Source organism: Nyctereutes procyonoides, unplaced genomic scaffold, assembly GCF_905146905.1.
Source record: "Nyctereutes procyonoides isolate TBG_1078 unplaced genomic scaffold, NYPRO_anot_genome, whole genome shotgun sequence".
Lineage (NCBI taxonomy): Eukaryota > Metazoa > Chordata > Mammalia > Carnivora > Canidae > Nyctereutes > Nyctereutes procyonoides.
The window spans coordinates 91,837-110,458 of record NW_026575102.1 but is presented as its reverse complement, the minus strand read 5'-3'; the positions used below and the strand labels follow the sequence as shown (position 1 = coordinate 110,458).

The window sequence follows — 18,622 nt, the reverse complement described above, 5'->3', positions numbered from 1 at the left end:
CAAGAATCCCATCTTCCTCTCCCCAATGCCTAGTACTGGACCCTGCCCACTTGATGCCTCAGGGATCTTACTGGATGAATTTTAGACCATTTCTTCATTCTCCACATATGATTTCCTTATGAAATACAGACTGACCTCCTAAAGGTCAACACATAGTACTATGAGTTTGCCCCATAGTCTGCATAGGGACTGTGCCATTAGGAGCAGGAATTTGTACCTAGATCCTGTCTACACCAAAAACTGTATCCACTGCCTCCTATAGGGACCTCCAGAAGTAAGGGCTTCTACAAGTTAAACATCAAAACAGGGTAGTGAGGGGAGCCTGGGTGGCTCAGTTGGTTGAGCGATCTTACCTTAGGTCATGATCTCAGGGCCTGGGATCAGCCTGTGTGGAGCTCTGCACTGAGTGGGGAGTTTCCTTGAGGATTTTCTCTGTCCCTCTGCCCCTCCCCTGACATTCCCTCTCAAAATACATAAATAAATAAATGAATGAATGAATCTTAAACAACAGGGTAGTGAAATTTCTTTCTCTAGAGGCCTTTTGAAACTGGAAAGATTCTGATTGCCTGAAATATCTTCAGAGGGAGGCTATCAAAAGGCACGGCTCTAGTGGGGGATCTGCATGGACTTGGGACAATTTGAAGAACAGTGAAATTGACCATCAGAGCTTCCACGGCTCCCCAAGGTCTCTGGCCCCTCTCATCAACTGTTTTGCTAGATCTCAGGGCAAAAGCAGAACTGGCCCAAGATGCTCTACCTTAATTGCTGTCTTTCCCTGCAGACTTCTCACTGCAAAGAACCACTTGAAGAGAGCCAGGATAAATCCTAAAGAATGCCACCATCACCACTGAATTCCAGACACGGGCATGTGGGTGGAAAATATTTTAGGGCAGTGACTCATGGTAAGTTGCTTCCTCCAGTCCCTAAATGGTACTATTCAATGTCAAGCTACCTCAGGCTCTGGCTGATAAAAGCAGAGGGAGAGGGAACCTAGTGTCGTGAGCTGTGCTGGTCAGGATACATATACATATACATATACATATACATATACATATACATATACATATACCTACATATACTGCTTGTATAACTTGCCCAAATTTATGAAGACCATATGTATCAGTTGCTGCTCTGTATGCTCCAAGTGAAAGAAATCCAACTAAAATATGTTTGAACCAAAAATGTCATACAGTGAATCAGCTTATATAACCAGGAAGCCTAAGTACTTAAAGCTGCCTGCATCTAGGGTTCAAACAAGTCATCTTCTTCCCATCAATCCTTCAACTGTGCTTTCCTTTGGCTTCAGGCTCTGAAGGATGCAGGCTCCAAGACTGCAAACATGGTCATTCATCATTCTAACTCTACACCAAGGTAGAGAAAGCCCATCCTCAAAAGTCATCTTTTTGGGTTGCTTGGAGCTGTATCTAGGAGGTGAACAATAGTTACATAATCACAATTCTGTAAACACTATCAATTATCAGGAAAGAGTGGCATAACTAAACCTCAAGAACGGACTGGGGTGTTAAAGAACTAACTCCTTGCCTGTGATAATAGGAAGTCCACAGACAGTGTCTAAAATGGATAAATCCAAAGCTAGAATTGCCAAGATAGGTGGGGAGATAAGCATCAGAAGATTCAGCTAGAAGTAAGCAGGCCCAGTGAGCTGGCTCAGGAGGGAAGGTGGGGATGGTCAAGGGGAAGAAACTGCCGTGGGTCATTATGTTTCCTCACCATTTGATGTCATACTATTTGAACTGTAAACTATATATAATAATAATAACTATTGGGGAGTTTTAAAAATTCATTATTTTTGTCCAGCTTTATTGAGGTATAATTGACAAATTAATAATTAAAAACCCTTTAACCCCATATTTTAAAAGAGTGGGAAGAACTGACTTCCTACAACAGAATCCAGGGGAACATTAGCTATTCCAGTTTTGAGAGAAATGGTTGCATTAGTCCTTGTTTGATGACTTTAGTCAGCTGCCAAGTAAGGATATATCTGGGGTTCAAATAAGAAAGGCTCTCAAAAAATGGAAAAATAAATAAATAAATAAATAAATAAAGCTCCCACTCCAGTGTTCAGAAAGCAGTTAAAAACAGATCTGACTGGATTGGGAAGGTGAGAATTAGCCCAAACTATACTAATAATATAGCTAGTCTTTTTTTTTTTTAAGATTTTATTCATCCAGGACTGCCCAGTTGGCTCAGTGGTTTAGCGCTGCCTTCAGCCCAGGGTGTGATCCTGGAGTCCCGGGATCAAGTCCCAAATCAGGCTCCCTGCATGGAGACTGCTTCTCCCTCTACCTGTGTCTCTGCCTCTGTGTGTGTGTGTGTGTGTGTGTGTGTCTCTCATGAACAAACAAAATCTTTTTTAAAAAAAGATTTATCCATTTGAGAGAGCAAGTGAGGGCATGAGCGAGGGTGGGGGCACGGGGGAGGGGCCAGACTCCCCACTCAGTAGGGAGCCTGTTGTGGGCTGGACCCCAGAACCCTGGGATCATGACATGAGCCCAAGGCAGAGGCTTAACCAACTGAGCCACCCAGGTGCCCTATAGCTAGTCATGTTCAAGTACTTCCAGCAGGCCAGAAACTCTCCTAAGGATATTATCTTAATCCTCAGGTCAACTGATATTTTCCCCAATTTACAGATGAGGAACTGAGGCTCAGATAGTTTTGGGAATTTACCTGAAGTCACACCCTCTGGCCCCTCTGCCTGAGGCTAAGAGGCTAAGAGTGTGTTGTGCCTTTACTTCTGTTTTCTAATTGCCAATCTTCAGTGCTATATCTCAAGGGGCCTGTGAAAACCATAGCCTCACATTGCTTGGTTGTCCTGAACGCCCACACTAGTGTAGGGAAGGCCCAGTAAACAGTATGGGGTAGAGCTGGTGTTCAAACCTAAGCATTACCGCCTCCCAAGCCCACTTGCTCTGCCACTGAACTATGCTAACTCTCTAATTAGAATTAGAGTTGGGTGAGAGTCCTCCCTCTACCATTTATTTATTAGTTCTGAGGCCCTGGGACCCCAAGTTACTTAGCCTCTCTCTGAAGCCTGTTTTCTTATCTGTGCTATTGAAGATAACAATGGCAACCTACCTTCCCAGTGGTTGACAAGGACCAATCACAATTCCTATCTGGCAAACAATAGAAGCTTCTCTTTTGCCCAAATGTCCCAAACAACAATAGAAGCTTCTCTTTTGCCAAATAATCCCTTACCCCTCAGCTCCTAAAATAAGACAAAGGTTCTTACATTTTCTTATGCTTTGGATCCGCTGGTGCTGAGGGCAGAGGACAGCAGAGGTGGTCAGGCCTAAATTCTTGGACCCCATCCCAGAGTGACTCTCCAGGGAAGGGATGGGGTTCAGGAATCTACACCTTGGACCTGTCTGCAGGGAATTCAGACACCTGCAGTTCTCCTACCTGGCTTTTTAAATAAGTCTGTGGAGTTCTTGAAATCTAAGCTGACAGACCAGTGGCCTGTGAGCTGAGTTTGCTAGTGTTTGAGCCCTTCCTGCACAGGCCTCCAGCTGTATCTGCATCCTTCCTTTCCCCCCTCATCCAATCTGTCTTTATCTCCCCTCCCATCCCGGCCCCATCCCCTTACTCTGTTCTTATGTCCAACTTCCTCTCCACTCTTGGGGACCTCCCCTGAGCTCAGCCTGCACTCCTACCCACCAGCCACTTCTCTGCCAGTCTCTTCACCTGCAATGCCCCTTCCTCTATCCACCTGCAAGACTCAGATAAAAGCTGCCTCTTCCAGGATAACCTTCAAGCTCTCTTCTCTTTGCATGTGACTTTATTACTGTTCAAATGATATACCAGTGTGAATTTTTTTTTCTGGCTGGAAACTACCTTGTGGACTCATGGCCCATGAATGGTGAAAATGTGCACCAGAGCAAGATGAAGAGAGGAAGACAAGCAGAGGGACTGAGAGGCCTGAGAAGTAAGAGAAGACCAAGAGACAAGGGCTAGGCTCCTGAAAAACCAGACAAAAGATTACTATGTGGGGTTCCCACAGCTTTTGCAGACAGTGGCTGTGCAAAAATTCATTGGAAGAACTGAGAAATAGTGCTCACTTTGGCAGCACACATACTAAAACTGGAAGAACTGAGGAATATTGCTTGCTTGCTCCATTTGGGGGAGGGCATGCTTGAGTCAAGACACTGATGGTATTGGTGTGCTAATTATTACCAGAAACACTATCCTTTTGCCTAGGAAATGCGATTTCCCTAGTAAATCCCTTACTTTCCACTTTGTTCAACACCCAGAAAATACTTTGCCTCTCTCTCTTTATTTCTAACTTCCTCCTCAACTATTTTTTAAAGTATTTTATTTATTTATTCATGAGAGACACGGGAGGTGGGGGGCAGAGACACAGGCAGAGGGAGAAACAAGCTCCATGCAGGGAGCCTGATGGGGACTCATTCCCGGGGAATCCAGGATCTGGCCCTGGGCTGAAGGCGGCGATAAACCGCTGAGCCAACCGGGCTACCCACACCTCAACTATTTTTTATTTTATTTCATTTTATTTTTTATTTTTATTTTTATTTTTTTTATTGGAGTTCAATTTGCCAACATATAGAATAACACCCAGTGCTCCTCCCATCAAGTGCCCCCCTCAGTGCCCATCACCCAGTCACCCCCACCCCCGGCCCACCTCCCTTTCTTTCTCTGATTGACTTACTTCACTCAGCATAATACCCTCCAGTTCCATCCACGTCGAAGCAAATGGTGGGTATTTGTCGTTTCTAATGGCTGAGGAATATTCCATTGTATACATAGACCACCTCTTCTTTATCCGGCTCCCCCTCCTCAACTATTAACCATACTGAATGCTCTCAGCCTCATCTAGTCTAAAACCGAGAAGTGGTTCTCACTCCCGGAGAGATTATTACCAGAGAAGCAGCCCCCACACACTCAGGGCCACATCTCCACCAGCCATTTTTTACGGGTCACAGAACCCCTGGCCCAGGTCAGTGGAGCTTGCTTCCAAGAGCTGCCCTGTTCCCAGGCCAGCCCTATAAATACTCCCAAAGTCCCCCTGGACCTGCAGTTAGTAGTACCTCTGCCGCCGGGCACTGTCCCCACACTCAGGCCCTACGCTCCCCGCTGGACCAAAGCCTGCAGGTGAGAAGTGACCAAAGCAGACATCCCCCCTCCCACACACTTTGGACCTTTTGTTCGGAGTCCACCTGCAAAAGAAATGTCAACTCTACCGAGGAAAGCAAACACACAAGTACCTGGCTAGATGAGAATAACCAGATCCTGGAGCTTCGTGCCTCAGGGGCTGATGGGCAGGTACAGGAGAAAGTCCCGAGGAGGAGGGAGCGGGGAGCTAAAGACGCCCTGCTGGCATAAGATATGGTCAAAACACGTACACTTTTTTTCCTCAGAGCCCCCGGGCTGGAAGCACCACCAGCGCCCATGCCCTCAGGGAGGCAAAAATAGCGTAGACGTCACTGGTCTGCTTTTACGAGTGGGAACCTACCCCTCAGGAGGCCAACGTTACACGGATGGCGCTGAGCCAGGCGAGATGAGGAACCCAGAAGCCGGGATCTAGTCTGAGCAGACACTGCTAGAGGCGGGCGTTAGGCCAAGCTCCTCGTACGTCGGTGACCTCGCTTAGTGGCCTCACCTCTTCAGGCGGATCTCCCTCGCCCGTTAGCAGAGTCGCGAGCCTCCCATCGTGACCTTAGGTGAGAGCAGAGCCGGCTGCTTAGTTCCCTGAGCCACCCAGGTGCCCCCATCTATACACTTCTGATGTTCCATCACCTTTGCTTTCGCGGGACAAACTGAACTTAGCCCTGGTCTACTGTCTTCTTCTATGTACTGTTGGATTTGCTGTGAGAATTCCTGGTTCAGCATTATCGCCCCTCTGTTCATGAGGATGACGGGCACGTTAGTTTTCTCGTACTTTTGTTCTTGGTCCTATTTCAACGGAAAGTTTAAACTAACCACAGAATGAGTTGGGGGATATTCCCTCTCTGGGCTATGGGTGAATTTGTATGATTTGAGACAACTTGTCTTGAAAGTTCTGTGGAACTCACTAATAAAACTTCCTAGCTGGGAAAAAAAAAGAAAGAAGAAAGAAAGAAAAGAAAGAAAGAAAGAAAGAAAGAAAGAAAGAAGAAGAAAGAAGAAAGAAAGAAAGAAAGAAAGAAAGAAAGAAAGAAAGAAAGAAAGAAAGAAAGAAAGAAAGAAAGAAAGAAAGAAAGAAAGAAAGAAAAAAGAGCCTCACCTCTTCAGGCGGATCTCCCTCGCGCGTTAGTGGAGTCCCCAGCCTCCCAGATCGCTCACCCGCTGGCTTCAGGACCGTTGGCCCCGCCCCGCGGCTCCTCCCGCCCCGCCATTGGCTGCGCGGGCCGGGGGCGGGGCCGAGCGCCCAACCGCCCGGATGGCGTCAGGCGCCTCGAGCGCAGTTTCCGGGTGTCGGTGGCGGAGAGGCCGGAGCGTCGGGTCAGAGGCGCAGAGGCTGCAGCGGCCAGGAGCGACCCCCGCCCCCTCCCCGCTCGCTCTGGTGAGTCCGGGGTCAGGGGGGAGGGGGGGAGGGGCGGCGGGGTCGAGATGCGAGCGGGCGGCGGGCGCCTTCCGTGGTCCCACGCCCCTGGTTGCCTTTGCGCTGTCCCGCTTCAGAACCCTTGCCTTCCCGGTTCTAAGCCCCGCACCCTACCCCCCTCGGAGCCGAGCCTTCAGCCCGCACAGCCCCTGCTGACCGCCCCCTCCATCTTCTCCCGACGGGGACCCGGGGACCCGAGCCCAGCACGTACCCCCACCCCTCACCTCTGTGTTGTGTAAATGCAGCCACACTCTTGACCCCCTGCTAGTCCAGTTCCAACCCTGAGCGCAGACACATCCCTCCTCCGCCCTCTGAAGCGTCACACCCTCACCCCTCAACCCCTGTGGCAATCCCGGTGCTCCACGCCAACCTCCTCTGAGCCCCACCGCCATGGCTTTCCCCTTTTCCGACTCAGCTTTCTTATCCCAGTCCCCGAAGGTCTGCTCAGCCCTAACACCCCACCTCCACCCACCCTTATTCAATGCCTGGGTGATGCCCTGCTGAGCTCACCCCCTTCTTGATAGCTCTGATCTCAGCCCTATCCCAAGTCTTCTATGTATCTTCTTGTCCACACCGACTCAACCCCTCACTTCCCAGCCATCCTGAGAACACTTCATCTTTGCTAAACTGCGCCCGACTCTTGCCGCCCCAGTTCCTACCACCCCAACCCAATCTTCTTAAAATGAGGCCTCCATGCCCCCATCTCTTCCTCTCAGCTCTGTGCCCATTCTTCCCTTAATGCGGTCCCCATCTGATCTGAAGACTTAGTGCAGTCTCTTGCCAGCCCCACCTGCTGCCCCCCAACAGCCAATCCAGGTGCTTTTTCAGAGCCGGGTAAGTTACTGAGCAGCTCGATTGGTACAGGGCCTCAGATGGTAAGTAAGTGTGGAGGAGTAGAGATCTATGTCCTGTGGTTCAAGAGGTTTTCCTGAATGTCTGGTCTCCTGCACCTGTCCTCAAAGATTGTGTTTCTAGCATTCATATTATGTTACTTGTGTTGGCTGCTGCAATGGTACCTTATCATCCAAATACCTGGAAGGTGAGGGATGGCTACTCATTCAGCCTGGGACAGTGGAAGCTTATCACTTCCTTTTGGACGGTAATCTGTAGAAACTCAGGGGGTTGCACTATGTGGGGTTGGCTGTGGTCACAGACCCATGCCCATGAAGGTTTTCCTGGCATTTAGAGACGACCCTCACCCGGGGCTCCTCCCAGCCAGAGCCGATTGCAAGTTAGTCCCAGTACTGAACACAGGGAACACAGTACTAGACGTGATGTTACATGTTGTGAAGAGTGTAGGTGAGTGGATCCTGAGGAAGCTGATGGCTAGGTGGCTTTGTAGGCTTTGGAATTGCTTCCTCTTTTTGTAGGTGCTGAATCATTAAGTTTTGACCATTTTGATTGCCCTTGAACTGAGAGAGCCAAGTACCCCAGAGTAGCTAGACATTCTTGAGGCACCCAGGCCCATTTGTTAACATTTATAATTTATAATTTCCTGGGCTTTTTGGATACACATCCCCTGTAAGTTCTGGTGACCAGGCCCCAAGGGATTGGCTGTTTGACAGTAATTGTAAAGGGCCCCAAAGAGGACCCATTGTCTTTGCTTGCCATTTATAGTCTCACTTCTTTGAAAATTGAATGCCTGTCTACCTTCACTATCCCTCCGTGGAGGTGTGATATATCTGAAAGGGTCTTCAGCCAGTTGGCAGGTTGGTGTAATGGCAGGGGTTCCATGGTGGCCCTACCATTGAAAAGTTGTATACCTCCACTTCTTAGTGTCTGAAATGGAGATACCCTGCCCTGAGCCTTTTTATTTTATTCATCTGTTCATTTATCAAGTATATTTTGAGCACCACTGTGTGCCATGCACTCTTCTAGGCACTAGAAATGCAATGCTGAATGAGTCAGGCAACGTTTCTGCTTTCATTCATTCAGAGTTTAGTCCTTACTAGAATCCTAAGGGATGTGGAACAAGAATATGGGGGAGATGTGGGGCACCTGGGTGGCTCAGTCAGTTGAGTGTTTGACTCTTGGTTTTGGCTCAAATCTTGATCTCATGGGTCATGAGATCGAGCTCTGCATTGGGCTCTATGCTGGCCATGGACCCTGCTTAAGATTCTCTCTCTGCCTCTCCCTCTGCCTCTCCTCCCGTTCATGTGAGTGTGCTCGCTCTCGCTCTCTCTCAAATAAAGAGATATTTTTTAAAAAGAAGAAGAAGGAGGAGGAGGAGGAGAATAATAATATGGGAGAGACGGGTGTTGTTGAATAGGAGGAGGGAAGGAGGAAAGAAAGATACCCAGTGTTCATAGACTTCACATTTCTGGCCTCACCCACTAGCCTTTAGACTGGGAATCATGAGGTAGAAGTTTCTTGCCCTCCAGCTGATATTCAGGTGCCTCAAAGGCCTAGTTGCCTTTGGCCCCATACACACACACACCCATCCCACCCCTCACAGGACTCCTGTCCAGAACCCCAGCTCTCTTCAGGTAGAAGGAGGTACTGTTTACTCACTCAGCACTCACATGTCTAAGGATCAGCTGCCTTTCTGAATCAGATAACTTTGTCATTCATTTCCAACTGAAAACCCTGACTCATCACCTGGTAAAGCAGCTGGAGGGCTTAAACACCAGCCTGTTGTTCTGCACAGCCAGGTGCAGGATCAGATTCAGGCCATAGAGACGAGGCTGTCACGGATGGCGGGGAAGTCTCCGAGAAGAGGAGGTTGCTGTTTACTGATGAATGGAGTGTTTCGAAAGCGGTGAAGCCAGGTCATCCCTTTCTTCTTTTAAAGTAAGTCTCATCTGAGCCCTTCTCCTCTTTTCATTCTTCCTTAGTCTCTGGAGGAAGTGAAATTGGATGTTTATATAAGCTATGTAACAAAATCACGCAGAATACTTCCTTCCTAACTTCATGTTGGAACATTTAAGAAAGGACAGCTCTGAAACCTAGCCACCACGGAAAGGACCTGTGCTCCAGGGGGACTTTGGGAGTGTCTACAGGGTTGGCCTGGGAACATGGCAGTTCTTGGAAGCAAGCTCCACTAATCTGGAAGCAAGCTCCGTGGTCCTTTCTGGGAAAGTTGGGGTCCCAGTGCCAGTTTCCATTTATAAAACCTCCTGTTAGAGATATGGCACCTGAGTGTGTTGGGACTGCCCCTTTTTTATGCTACAGATCTGATGGGCAAGATTGTTTCTTGTTGGTTTTAGGCTTTCTTTGATAAAATGGAGCTTCTGAGTGCCTCTAAAGGGTCTATGAGTAATAAATTTGCCTGCAACTCTTTGAACCAAGGACCTGAGACAGTTTGATCTGGTAAAAGGCACAGGACCTGGAATGAGGAAATCAGAGAATTCTATCCCTTACCTGAGGCCTGTTTGTACTGTGCCTCAGTTTTCTCCTCTGTGAAATGGGGGATAATCATCTTCCTCTCACAGGATTGTTTTAAGAATTAAAAAATATTAGAGAATGAGATCCTATGCCACGGTGAATCCGTACTGAGGGGCAGAGTTAGACTTAGGGTGGCACCAGGTATGTTTGAAGCTCTCTATTTGTTCTTCTCAGCCCAGGTCTCCTGAAGAGACACCCCCTCTTTGGTTTGGTTCTTGGTGTTAGTGAAGATTATTCTGAGGATAGGAAGTGGTGCTAGTCCCATAGGATGGTAGATTGGGGGTCTAGGCCACCCAAGAGCCTGCTGGAATGCTGATCTAGCAGTCAGGAGACCCAAAGCCCAGAGATCTCATGTCATAGATTGTCACATTCCTGCCTCTGAGCCAGTTTCCTGCGTCCCTGAAGCATTGTGGGACAGGTCTAGGTAGGGTGCTTTGGCTACCTGCAAAGAAAAGTACACCCATAGCTTTGGCCTGACCCCAAAGTCTCAGTCCTATTTTGTGAATTGTCAAGTGGCTGGCCTCCTGGATTTCTCTGTGCTGTTGTCATTTTGTGACTTTTCTGACACTTTGTTTTAGGCTGCAGTTGTCTCCTATCCAGCCCTGCTCTGACCTCTCATCATCAGTTGACTCTGTTTGTTTAGCAGACCCTGTCTTGGCCAGAGCATGCACTCACTAATAAGCCTCCATCCCTCCAATGAATACTCTATTATTTTTGGTTAATTAATTAATGAGCCCTTAATGGACCTACTATTCATATTGTTGAGGTCCAAGTCATAAGGCTGGCTGAGGGAATGGCATCTTTGGAACTTGAGTCTCTGTCTAGAAGGACAGGCCTGAAGGGAGGCCCTAGCCTTCTGAAATTGCTGAAAGGGATTGGATGCCAGGGTCTTGGAGCCCGAGAACCTGGATTTGATGCGGGGCTGCATGGGGTAGCATTGAAGGAACCCTGCCTCTAGGATCACACACAATTTCAGGAGGGACTCAGACTGCAGCCCATCCTCTTTTCCCGTCGCCGTGGTGGCCAGAGCATGGAGCTGGTCTGCAGAGGAGGACTCCAGATGAATAGGAGCCGGGAATGTGGTGAAGGGAGAGGCAGTCAGACAGGGGATGTGGCTGGGGAGGAGGGTAGCTTGCTGATGGTCTGTCATGTGCTGGCCAGAGCTAATTCTGTGGGGGCCATCCTCCACACACACCTGCCTCTGTCTGTGTGTCCTTCCTTAGGAAGTTTGGCTCTGGGTCCTTGGCCAGCTCCAAAGGCCAGGGCTTGCGTCAGAGCATCTAACATCATTTAGGGCCACTCTGCTGTTCTGTCTCCTCCACTGTTCTATAAATCTTTGCCACCAAACTGACCTTGGTATTCCCTTGCACCCCTTCACCTGGGCCCCCAACTGAAAAGCCCTCCTCCCAGACCCCTCTGCTTCGTCCCACCCACCCCTTAACCCCAGCTCACACTCATCTCTTCCAGAAGGATTGATGTTGCCCTGGTGGGAGGTGCTGGAACCTGCTACTTATCAGCCCTGGCACCTTGGGAAGTTCCTTGACCTGGGTCTGCTTCTATTTCTTATCTGTTAGATCAAGATAATAAAACAGCTCTCCTAGGGTGATTAGGAGGAATGCAAGAAGCGATATATGTAAAGAGTACAAAATCCATTAACCATGCCTTGGTTTTATTAACTTATTTGGGCCATGAGTTTTTGAAATAGTGATGACTTATCTTTCTGGTGCCCCCTCATGCTCAGCTGTGGGGTCATTAGTGATCTATCTAGAAGGGAAGGTGCCTGCCCCATCCTGGTCAACCCAAGTGACTGGGGAGGAGCCAGGTCAGCCAGCAGCCTCCTCAGGCTCAGGTTAAAGCCTCACCCACCTCAAACACCACCCCACCCCACCCCCCCCAGGAAGCTGGAGCCCTGAGGGATTTACCCTGAGGGATCTACTACCAATTATTTGCATGTACTCTTTCAGGCACTGGCATTCTTTTGCCTGTAGGTTTGGATGGCCACATACACTAGGGTTGTAGATGGCACTTCTCCTTGGTATCCTCAGGCCCTGTGCTAGGCATCTTCCGCATTTATATCTGCATTTGAGAGGTCTGATGTTATCGGTGGCCCAGCATGCCTAGTGCTGGTCAGTGGCAAGTCGAGAGTCAGACCCATATTTTTTACCTTTAGACATGTCGCTGTGCTGCTCAAGCCTAGACCCTTGTGCCTAAAGGAAAAGCAGATGTGTAGCAAGAGAGCCCCCCTCCCCACCCACCTTCAGAAGCTGTTTCAGTTGTCCCTGTCGCTGTCTGAGCTGGTAGACACTAGACTGGGACAGGAGTCAGAGGGGGCAGTTGCAGGGCCCAGGCCCCGAGTATAAATTGTGAGCCCCTGCTTCCTGGTCCTTGTGGGCTCTCAGCACCTTCCGCTGCAGTATCCCCCTTGCACCCTTAGCTCTGTGTCTGAATCAGCCTTTCATGCCTACCGTTTGGTGCAACCATTTGGTGTGGAGTCCACAGCCCTTTACGTGATTGCTTGGAGTGGACCAAGCCCTCAGATTTGTTTTCCTTCCTCATTTCCTTGCTTCAAATCCACTCTTAGATTTTACTTTTGTATTCAAAGGCCCTTGCACTGCAGTTTGAGGAAGATGGGCTGACCTGCTGCTGCCTGCTCCGGGTAGAGGGAAGAATTGGCTCGGGGTGGTGAGCTGGAACTTGCTCATCTGGCCACCATCTGTCTCTGCAGGTGTCATGTGATTCTCGGAGGGAGCTGCTGTGTGAGTGGAAATGCTCTCAGTGGTGGAGAATGGACTGGACCCCCGGGCTGCCATCCCGGTAGGCAGCAAGGGAGGCTCAACAGTGGGGAAGAATGCCCAGGACAGCCATTTCATTGATTTTTCTCACTTTGAAATAAACGAGTATTGTCCGGAAAGTGAGGCCTCAGGCTGAGAGAAAATTATAGCAGGAGCAGGCTCTGAGGAGATCCTGCCCTTTCTAGAACATCTTTTTGGTGATAAAATGGGAATTTACAAAAAAAAAATGGTGGTGATTTAACATAGGCTACTACCTAAAGAGCAAGGATTTCTCCAAAGCAGAGATAGGTACGACCCATAAGTACATGAAAAGATGCCTGACATCACTAGACATTAGACAAAGGCATTCAAAATCACAAGAGACATCTCCACACTCTCTGGGATGCCTCAAATCAAAATGACATAATAGTAAGTGGTGACGTTGTAGAGAAATTAGAACCTTGGCACACTGCTGGCAGGAATGTCAAATGGTACAGCCATTATGGGAAGGTATGGCAGTTGCTCAAAAAGTTAAACCTGGAGTCAACACACAACCCAGCAGTTCCACCCCTAGGTATGTACCCAGGAGAACTGAAAACTGTCCACACAAAAACTTGTGTTTGAATGTTCATAGCATTAGAGCCAAAAAGTGGAAACAACCCAAATGTCTATTAAATCAATGAATGGGTAAATAAAATGTGGGGTGTCCACACAATGGAATATTATTTGGCAGTAAAGAAGAATGAAGTCCTGTTAAGTGCCACAGCATAGACAGGCCTTGGAAACATGCCAAGTGAAAGAAGCCAGATCCAGGAGGCTACACACTGTATGACTTCACTTAGGCAAACTGTCCAGAATTGGCAAATCCACAAAGATAGAAAGTAGATGAGTGGTTGCTTGGGGTGGGGGGAGAGAGGTACAGGGATTAACTGCTGATGGGCACAGTGTTTCTTTCTGAGGCAATGAAAATGTTCTAAAATTAGGTAGTGGCTATAGTTTCACAATTCTGTGAATATACCAAAAAACATTGAATTGTGTACTCTAAATGAGTGAATTTTATGCTATGTAAATTATGCCTCATTCAAGTTGTTGTAAAAAAAGAACATTGGACTTTTCAGAGAACATGAACTGTTTGGGCTAAAATAAAAATAAAACAGTAAAATATTTATCCATAACTCTATCAGCTAATAATTCCAACCAGGTTTTCTGCATTCCCTTCTAGTCCTTTTCCAAACACTCAGGACATTTTGACATGCTCAGATTATGACTGAACTGCCTTTAAATTTCCAAAGGATTTTATGTATATGTATTTTATAATTTACTTACTCAACAAAAATTCACTGACTACTTATATGTGCCAGGAACCGTGCCAAGTGTCGAGAACACAAAGATGATTAAAAGACAAGTCCTGCCCTCAGGGTAATGCCCTGCAGTGCTGAAGTTCAGGAGGTATTTTTTTCCATTTAACGGATGAGGACATTAAGCTCAGCGAGGTTAAGTGAAATGTCTGAGGTGACCCAGCTGGTGACAGACAAAGCTGACACTAACCTGGGCCTATGCCAGGTGTTGGATCTTTCTCAGTGTAGACCATGCTCTTGTTTTCTTTCTTTCTTTTCTTTTAAGATTTTATTTATTTATTCATGAGAGACAGAGAGAGAGAGCCAGGCTCCATGCAGGGAGCCCGACGTGGGACTCCATCGCAGGACTCCAGGATCACGCCCTGGGCTGAAGACAGGTGCTCAACCACTGAGCCACCCAGGCGTCGTCCCTATGCTCTTATTTTCATGTTTGAAAACAGCACTTGGTGCCTCTTGATGGAGTCATAGTCATAAAAAGCCTCACCGCTGCCCTAGGTGGATTGCCTGAGCTCCAATAGCTGTAATGGTGATGGAACCAGTACTTAAACACAGGATGTATGGCTATCAATTCACTCAAGTTCAGTTCCTTTCTTTGTTGTTGTTGTTTTTTTTTTTTTGAAGTTCAGATTAATAATATAAAATATTTTTGCCAAAAAAAAAAAACGCTATCTCTGGATGATTTAAGTATGTGATTTTTCCTTTTTTTCTCCATGCCTTGTCTTTGTTTTCTATAATTAGCCATGCAAGTTTTGCTCCATGTCTATGTACTGCATAGATGCATACACATTTGTGGGTGTTTGTGTATTTGGCAATAAGCAGTTACATGGCAGGATCTTCTAAAGCCTGTGTTATGTCTGACACTGATTAGGTCATCAAGAAGAAGCTAGTGGGATCCGTGAAGGCGTTACAGAAGCAATAAGTGTCCTCGGACACAGTGGTCACTAGCGAGGATGGAGATGCCAACACCATGCGCAGTGCCCTTGAGGCCGTATTTATCCACGGCCTGCTGGCCAAGCACATCCGAGCTGAGACTGGAGGGAAAAGGAAGAAAAGCGCCCACCAGAAGCCTCTTCCTCAGCCTGTCTTCTGGCCCCTCCTGAAAGCTGTCACCCACAAGTGAGATCAGCTGGGGACCTGTGGGTGGGGGAGGAACTTCAGAGTGTGGGACTTGGGGCTCCCCTTGTCCAGCTGCATGGGAAAGCAACAGAGACACTCTGTGTTCTAGAACGGAGATGGGGGAGGTAGGGGTTTTGTTAGACTAAGCCTCAGGAGCCCCTCAGCCCTCAGCAATGGCTAGGGGGTGCTTCAAGCCCATGGCTGGTCACCTTTAGCAAGAGCCACCTCTATACCACACTGTAGCAAACTTCAGTCGTTGCAACAGAGAATGTGTGGTCCACTAAGCCTAGAACCTTTACCATGTGGCCCTTTTACAAAAGAAGTTTGCTGACCCTGCCTTAGAATGTTTCAACAGCTATATTATACTCAGGACAAGGTTATGGCATTTTTTATAAAAAGTGGAATCCAGAGTATCTGAATATTGACCCTAGGACGCTTGCCTCTGTGGCCCTGCTGCTAAGTGCCTGGGCTGTGGAGCAAGTAGCTGGCACTGTTCCTCCCGGGGCTACTTAATGCTACCTTCTGCCTGAAGGTGCCTTGTCAGTCTTATCTCTCTTTTCCTGCTGACTGCCACTCCCCGCTCTCGGGCTCTTACCCCACTCCTGGGTAACACTGGCTTCCTAATTGTCCTCTTTATCTCATTCTGTCTTTCCTTAGCTCAGTCAGTGTGGCAGCATTGACTGAGCTTCAGCTAACCCAAGCTCATTCACTGAGCACTGTGGAACCTGGTCTGCACTCTCACGGGCAAGACATGCGCAGGAGGCGCATGAGGGGCGTTTACGTCAGACTGAGGATTCAGGAACTCAGTTTGTTACTTGTAGGACCTGATCTGATCCAGAGTGGTGCACCACTGTGGTTGAATCACTTTCCTGTACAAAAACTCTCAGGCTCTCAAATGCTAGCCTGGAGTCTGATTGGTTAGGTTGGGGGCCACAGAATCTGTATCCTGACCAAGTTCCCAGGTGATTCTGATGCACAGCCGGGCATGGGGACCACTGCCTCCGCTTTGCCCCACCAGTTGGGTACTCAAGACCCTGCATTACCTGATTTTGCAACCCAGCCACCCTTCCTACCTCCCCATGTTGTAATCGGAGTGCTCACTGCTCCTGTTACAGAGCTGTCACTCCCCTGCCCTTGGTACCTTTTTCCTGTCAGTCCTTTGGGCCTAGAAGGTTACACTGCCATTTTCACCTCGTGAAATCCCCTTGGCCAGCTCAGATCCTGCCTTTTCTATGCCCTTTCTCTTACCAAGACCTGGAAATAATTGCTGGCTCCCACCCCAGCCCTCCTGACAACAGGGTTCACCTCAGTGTGCCCGTGAGAAGTAGTTACCTGGATTGAGGGCAGGACCATGTCTTTACCCTGTATCTTCACAGCTCCAAAGATCTTGTACTTAAGGGCTCATCAGACATCTGCTGGAAGAGCGCATGACGTCAGGGGCCCCCAGGTAGTTGTAATGAAAATGGCAATTATCCTTCCTGACAGAGACCTCAAAAAGTTGGGGGTTATGGCTTATTATTTCTAAATTCCCTGTAGAGCACTATTATCCAAGATTTTTTTCCAGCCTCTATATATTTACAGTCATTATTATCGGCTCTTGTTATCCAGTGGATAAAACAAGACCTCAGTGATTGGAAATCATTTCTTAAAACAAGTCTGCCCTCCCCATCCCCAGACACATCATCTCAGAATTGGAGCACCTGATCTTCGTGAGCACAGACGTGGGCCGCTGCCGGGCCTGGCTGAGACTGGCCCTCAACGATGGCCTGATGGAGTGCTACCTGAAGCTGCTCCTCCAGGAGCCAGCCCGCCTGTGCGAGTACTATCAACCCACAGCCCTGCTTCGAGATGCCGAGGAGGGGGAGTTCCTCCTCAGCTTCCTGCAGGGACTGACATCCTTATCATTTGAGCTCTCCTACAAGTCTGCCATCTTGAACGAGTGGACACTTACCCCACTGGCTCTCTCTGGGCTGTGCCCACTCTCTGAGCTTGACCCCCTCACTGCCTCCGGGACAGAACTACAGCGGAAAGAGTCTCTGGATTCAATTTCCCATTCCTCAGGCTCAGAGGACATCGAAGTCCAGCACTCGGGCCATAAGATCCGACGGAATAGGAAGCTCACTGCCTCCTCCCTCAGCCTGGACACGGCCAGTTCGTCCCAGATGTCTTGCAGCCTGAATTCTGATAGCTGTCTGCTCCAAGAGAATGGCTCCAAGAGCCCAGACCCAGACCGTTCTGAGGAGCCCATGTCCTACGACTCAGACCTGGGGACAACAAATGCCGATGATTCAGACCCGTCTCTGCAAGAGTGAGTGTCCCTCCCCACTCCTTCCCCCACTCTCTTCCTTCCTTCCTCCTTCTCTTCCTCTTTCTCTCCCTTCCTCGAGCATGTGATTGTCTGTTACTGAGCATTGACCTCTATAAGGGCATAAAGAGAGACAGAGGACATCGTCTCTCTCCCTCAGGGACCAGAGTCTCTGGGACCTGTAACTGCAGGCCATATAGGGCAGTGGGGAGAATGGATTTAGGTGGGGCTCAGACCTGGATCAGGCTCCATCCAGCGCTGCCCCTGGGTGAACTTGAGCAAGTTACCTCATTTCTCTGAGGCACAGTGTAAAATATTATCGCCCTAGAGGGAAGGAAACTAACAGTTCAGAGTTATATATACTATTCCAAAAATGCAATGGAGCATGATGGATAAGGGTACTCCTCTGTGACCTCCCAGAAGGCCTTGGGAGGACACACACCCTGAATGATGACTGGAGGAGATAGTAGACAAAAGGAGCCAAGCAGATGTGTGGAGGAAGAGTGTGTGGAGCAATGAACTTGACTAGAGGGGGAGCCTGGACAGAGCCTTCTCTTTAAAAAAATTTTTTTTATTTGAGTATAGTTGATATACAGTGTTGTATTAGTCTCAGGTATACAAAGTGATTCACCATTTCTCTATGTTATGCCATGCTTACCACAAGTAGAGCCCTCTTTATCCAGGCTTTTTAAACAGTAATTTTAAAATAGATAATCTATTTTTATGGGTAGACAAAGTCTAAAATGTATACAGTGAAAAGCCTTTCACACCTCTGTCACCATAATTATTAATTCCTTACATTTTCTTCTGATGTTTCTAAATGCATCTAACAAATATGAATACACAGATTTTTTTAATGTTTTTTATTTCTTATCCGTGACCCCTTTCTCCAATAGCTATCTTAAATACACTGTTTGACACCTTGTTTTGGAAGAGATAATATCAGAGTAATTTTTTTGGAGTGTCATATCAGAGCTTCTTTATTTTTTTTATTGCATATTTTTCCATCACTGGTTAGTTTATCTAACCAGCCCTGTATTTAATGGACATTGGAGTTCACCATTTCTATAAATAACCTGTTCATGTGATCTTTCTGTTCATGTGATCTTTTGATTCTATGCAAGGATCTCTG

At 47.9% G+C, this 18,622-nt stretch overlaps 1 protein-coding gene across 3 annotated transcripts in view; it reads left to right on the top strand.

Annotated features, from left to right (window-relative positions):
- Positions 1-6,427: 6,427 nt before the first annotated feature.
- Positions 6,428-18,622, top strand: part of PLEKHM1 (pleckstrin homology and RUN domain containing M1) — a 49,055-nt gene continuing 36,860 nt past the window's right edge. Inside the window, exons 1-5 of one of the 3 annotated variants that reach the window (XM_055333480.1) lie at positions 6,428-6,517; positions 9,204-9,346; positions 12,666-12,754; positions 14,938-15,185; positions 16,861-17,493. In XM_055333480.1, the coding sequence (XP_055189455.1) occupies positions 15,037-15,185; positions 16,861-17,493 (782 nt within the window). In that variant the 5' untranslated portion in view covers positions 6,428-6,517; positions 9,204-9,346; positions 12,666-12,754; positions 14,938-15,036. The remainder of the gene's footprint in view (positions 6,518-9,203; positions 9,347-12,665; positions 12,755-14,937; positions 15,186-16,860; positions 17,494-18,622) is intronic. The other 2 variants (XM_055333482.1, XM_055333481.1) reach the window with 2 other exon arrangements.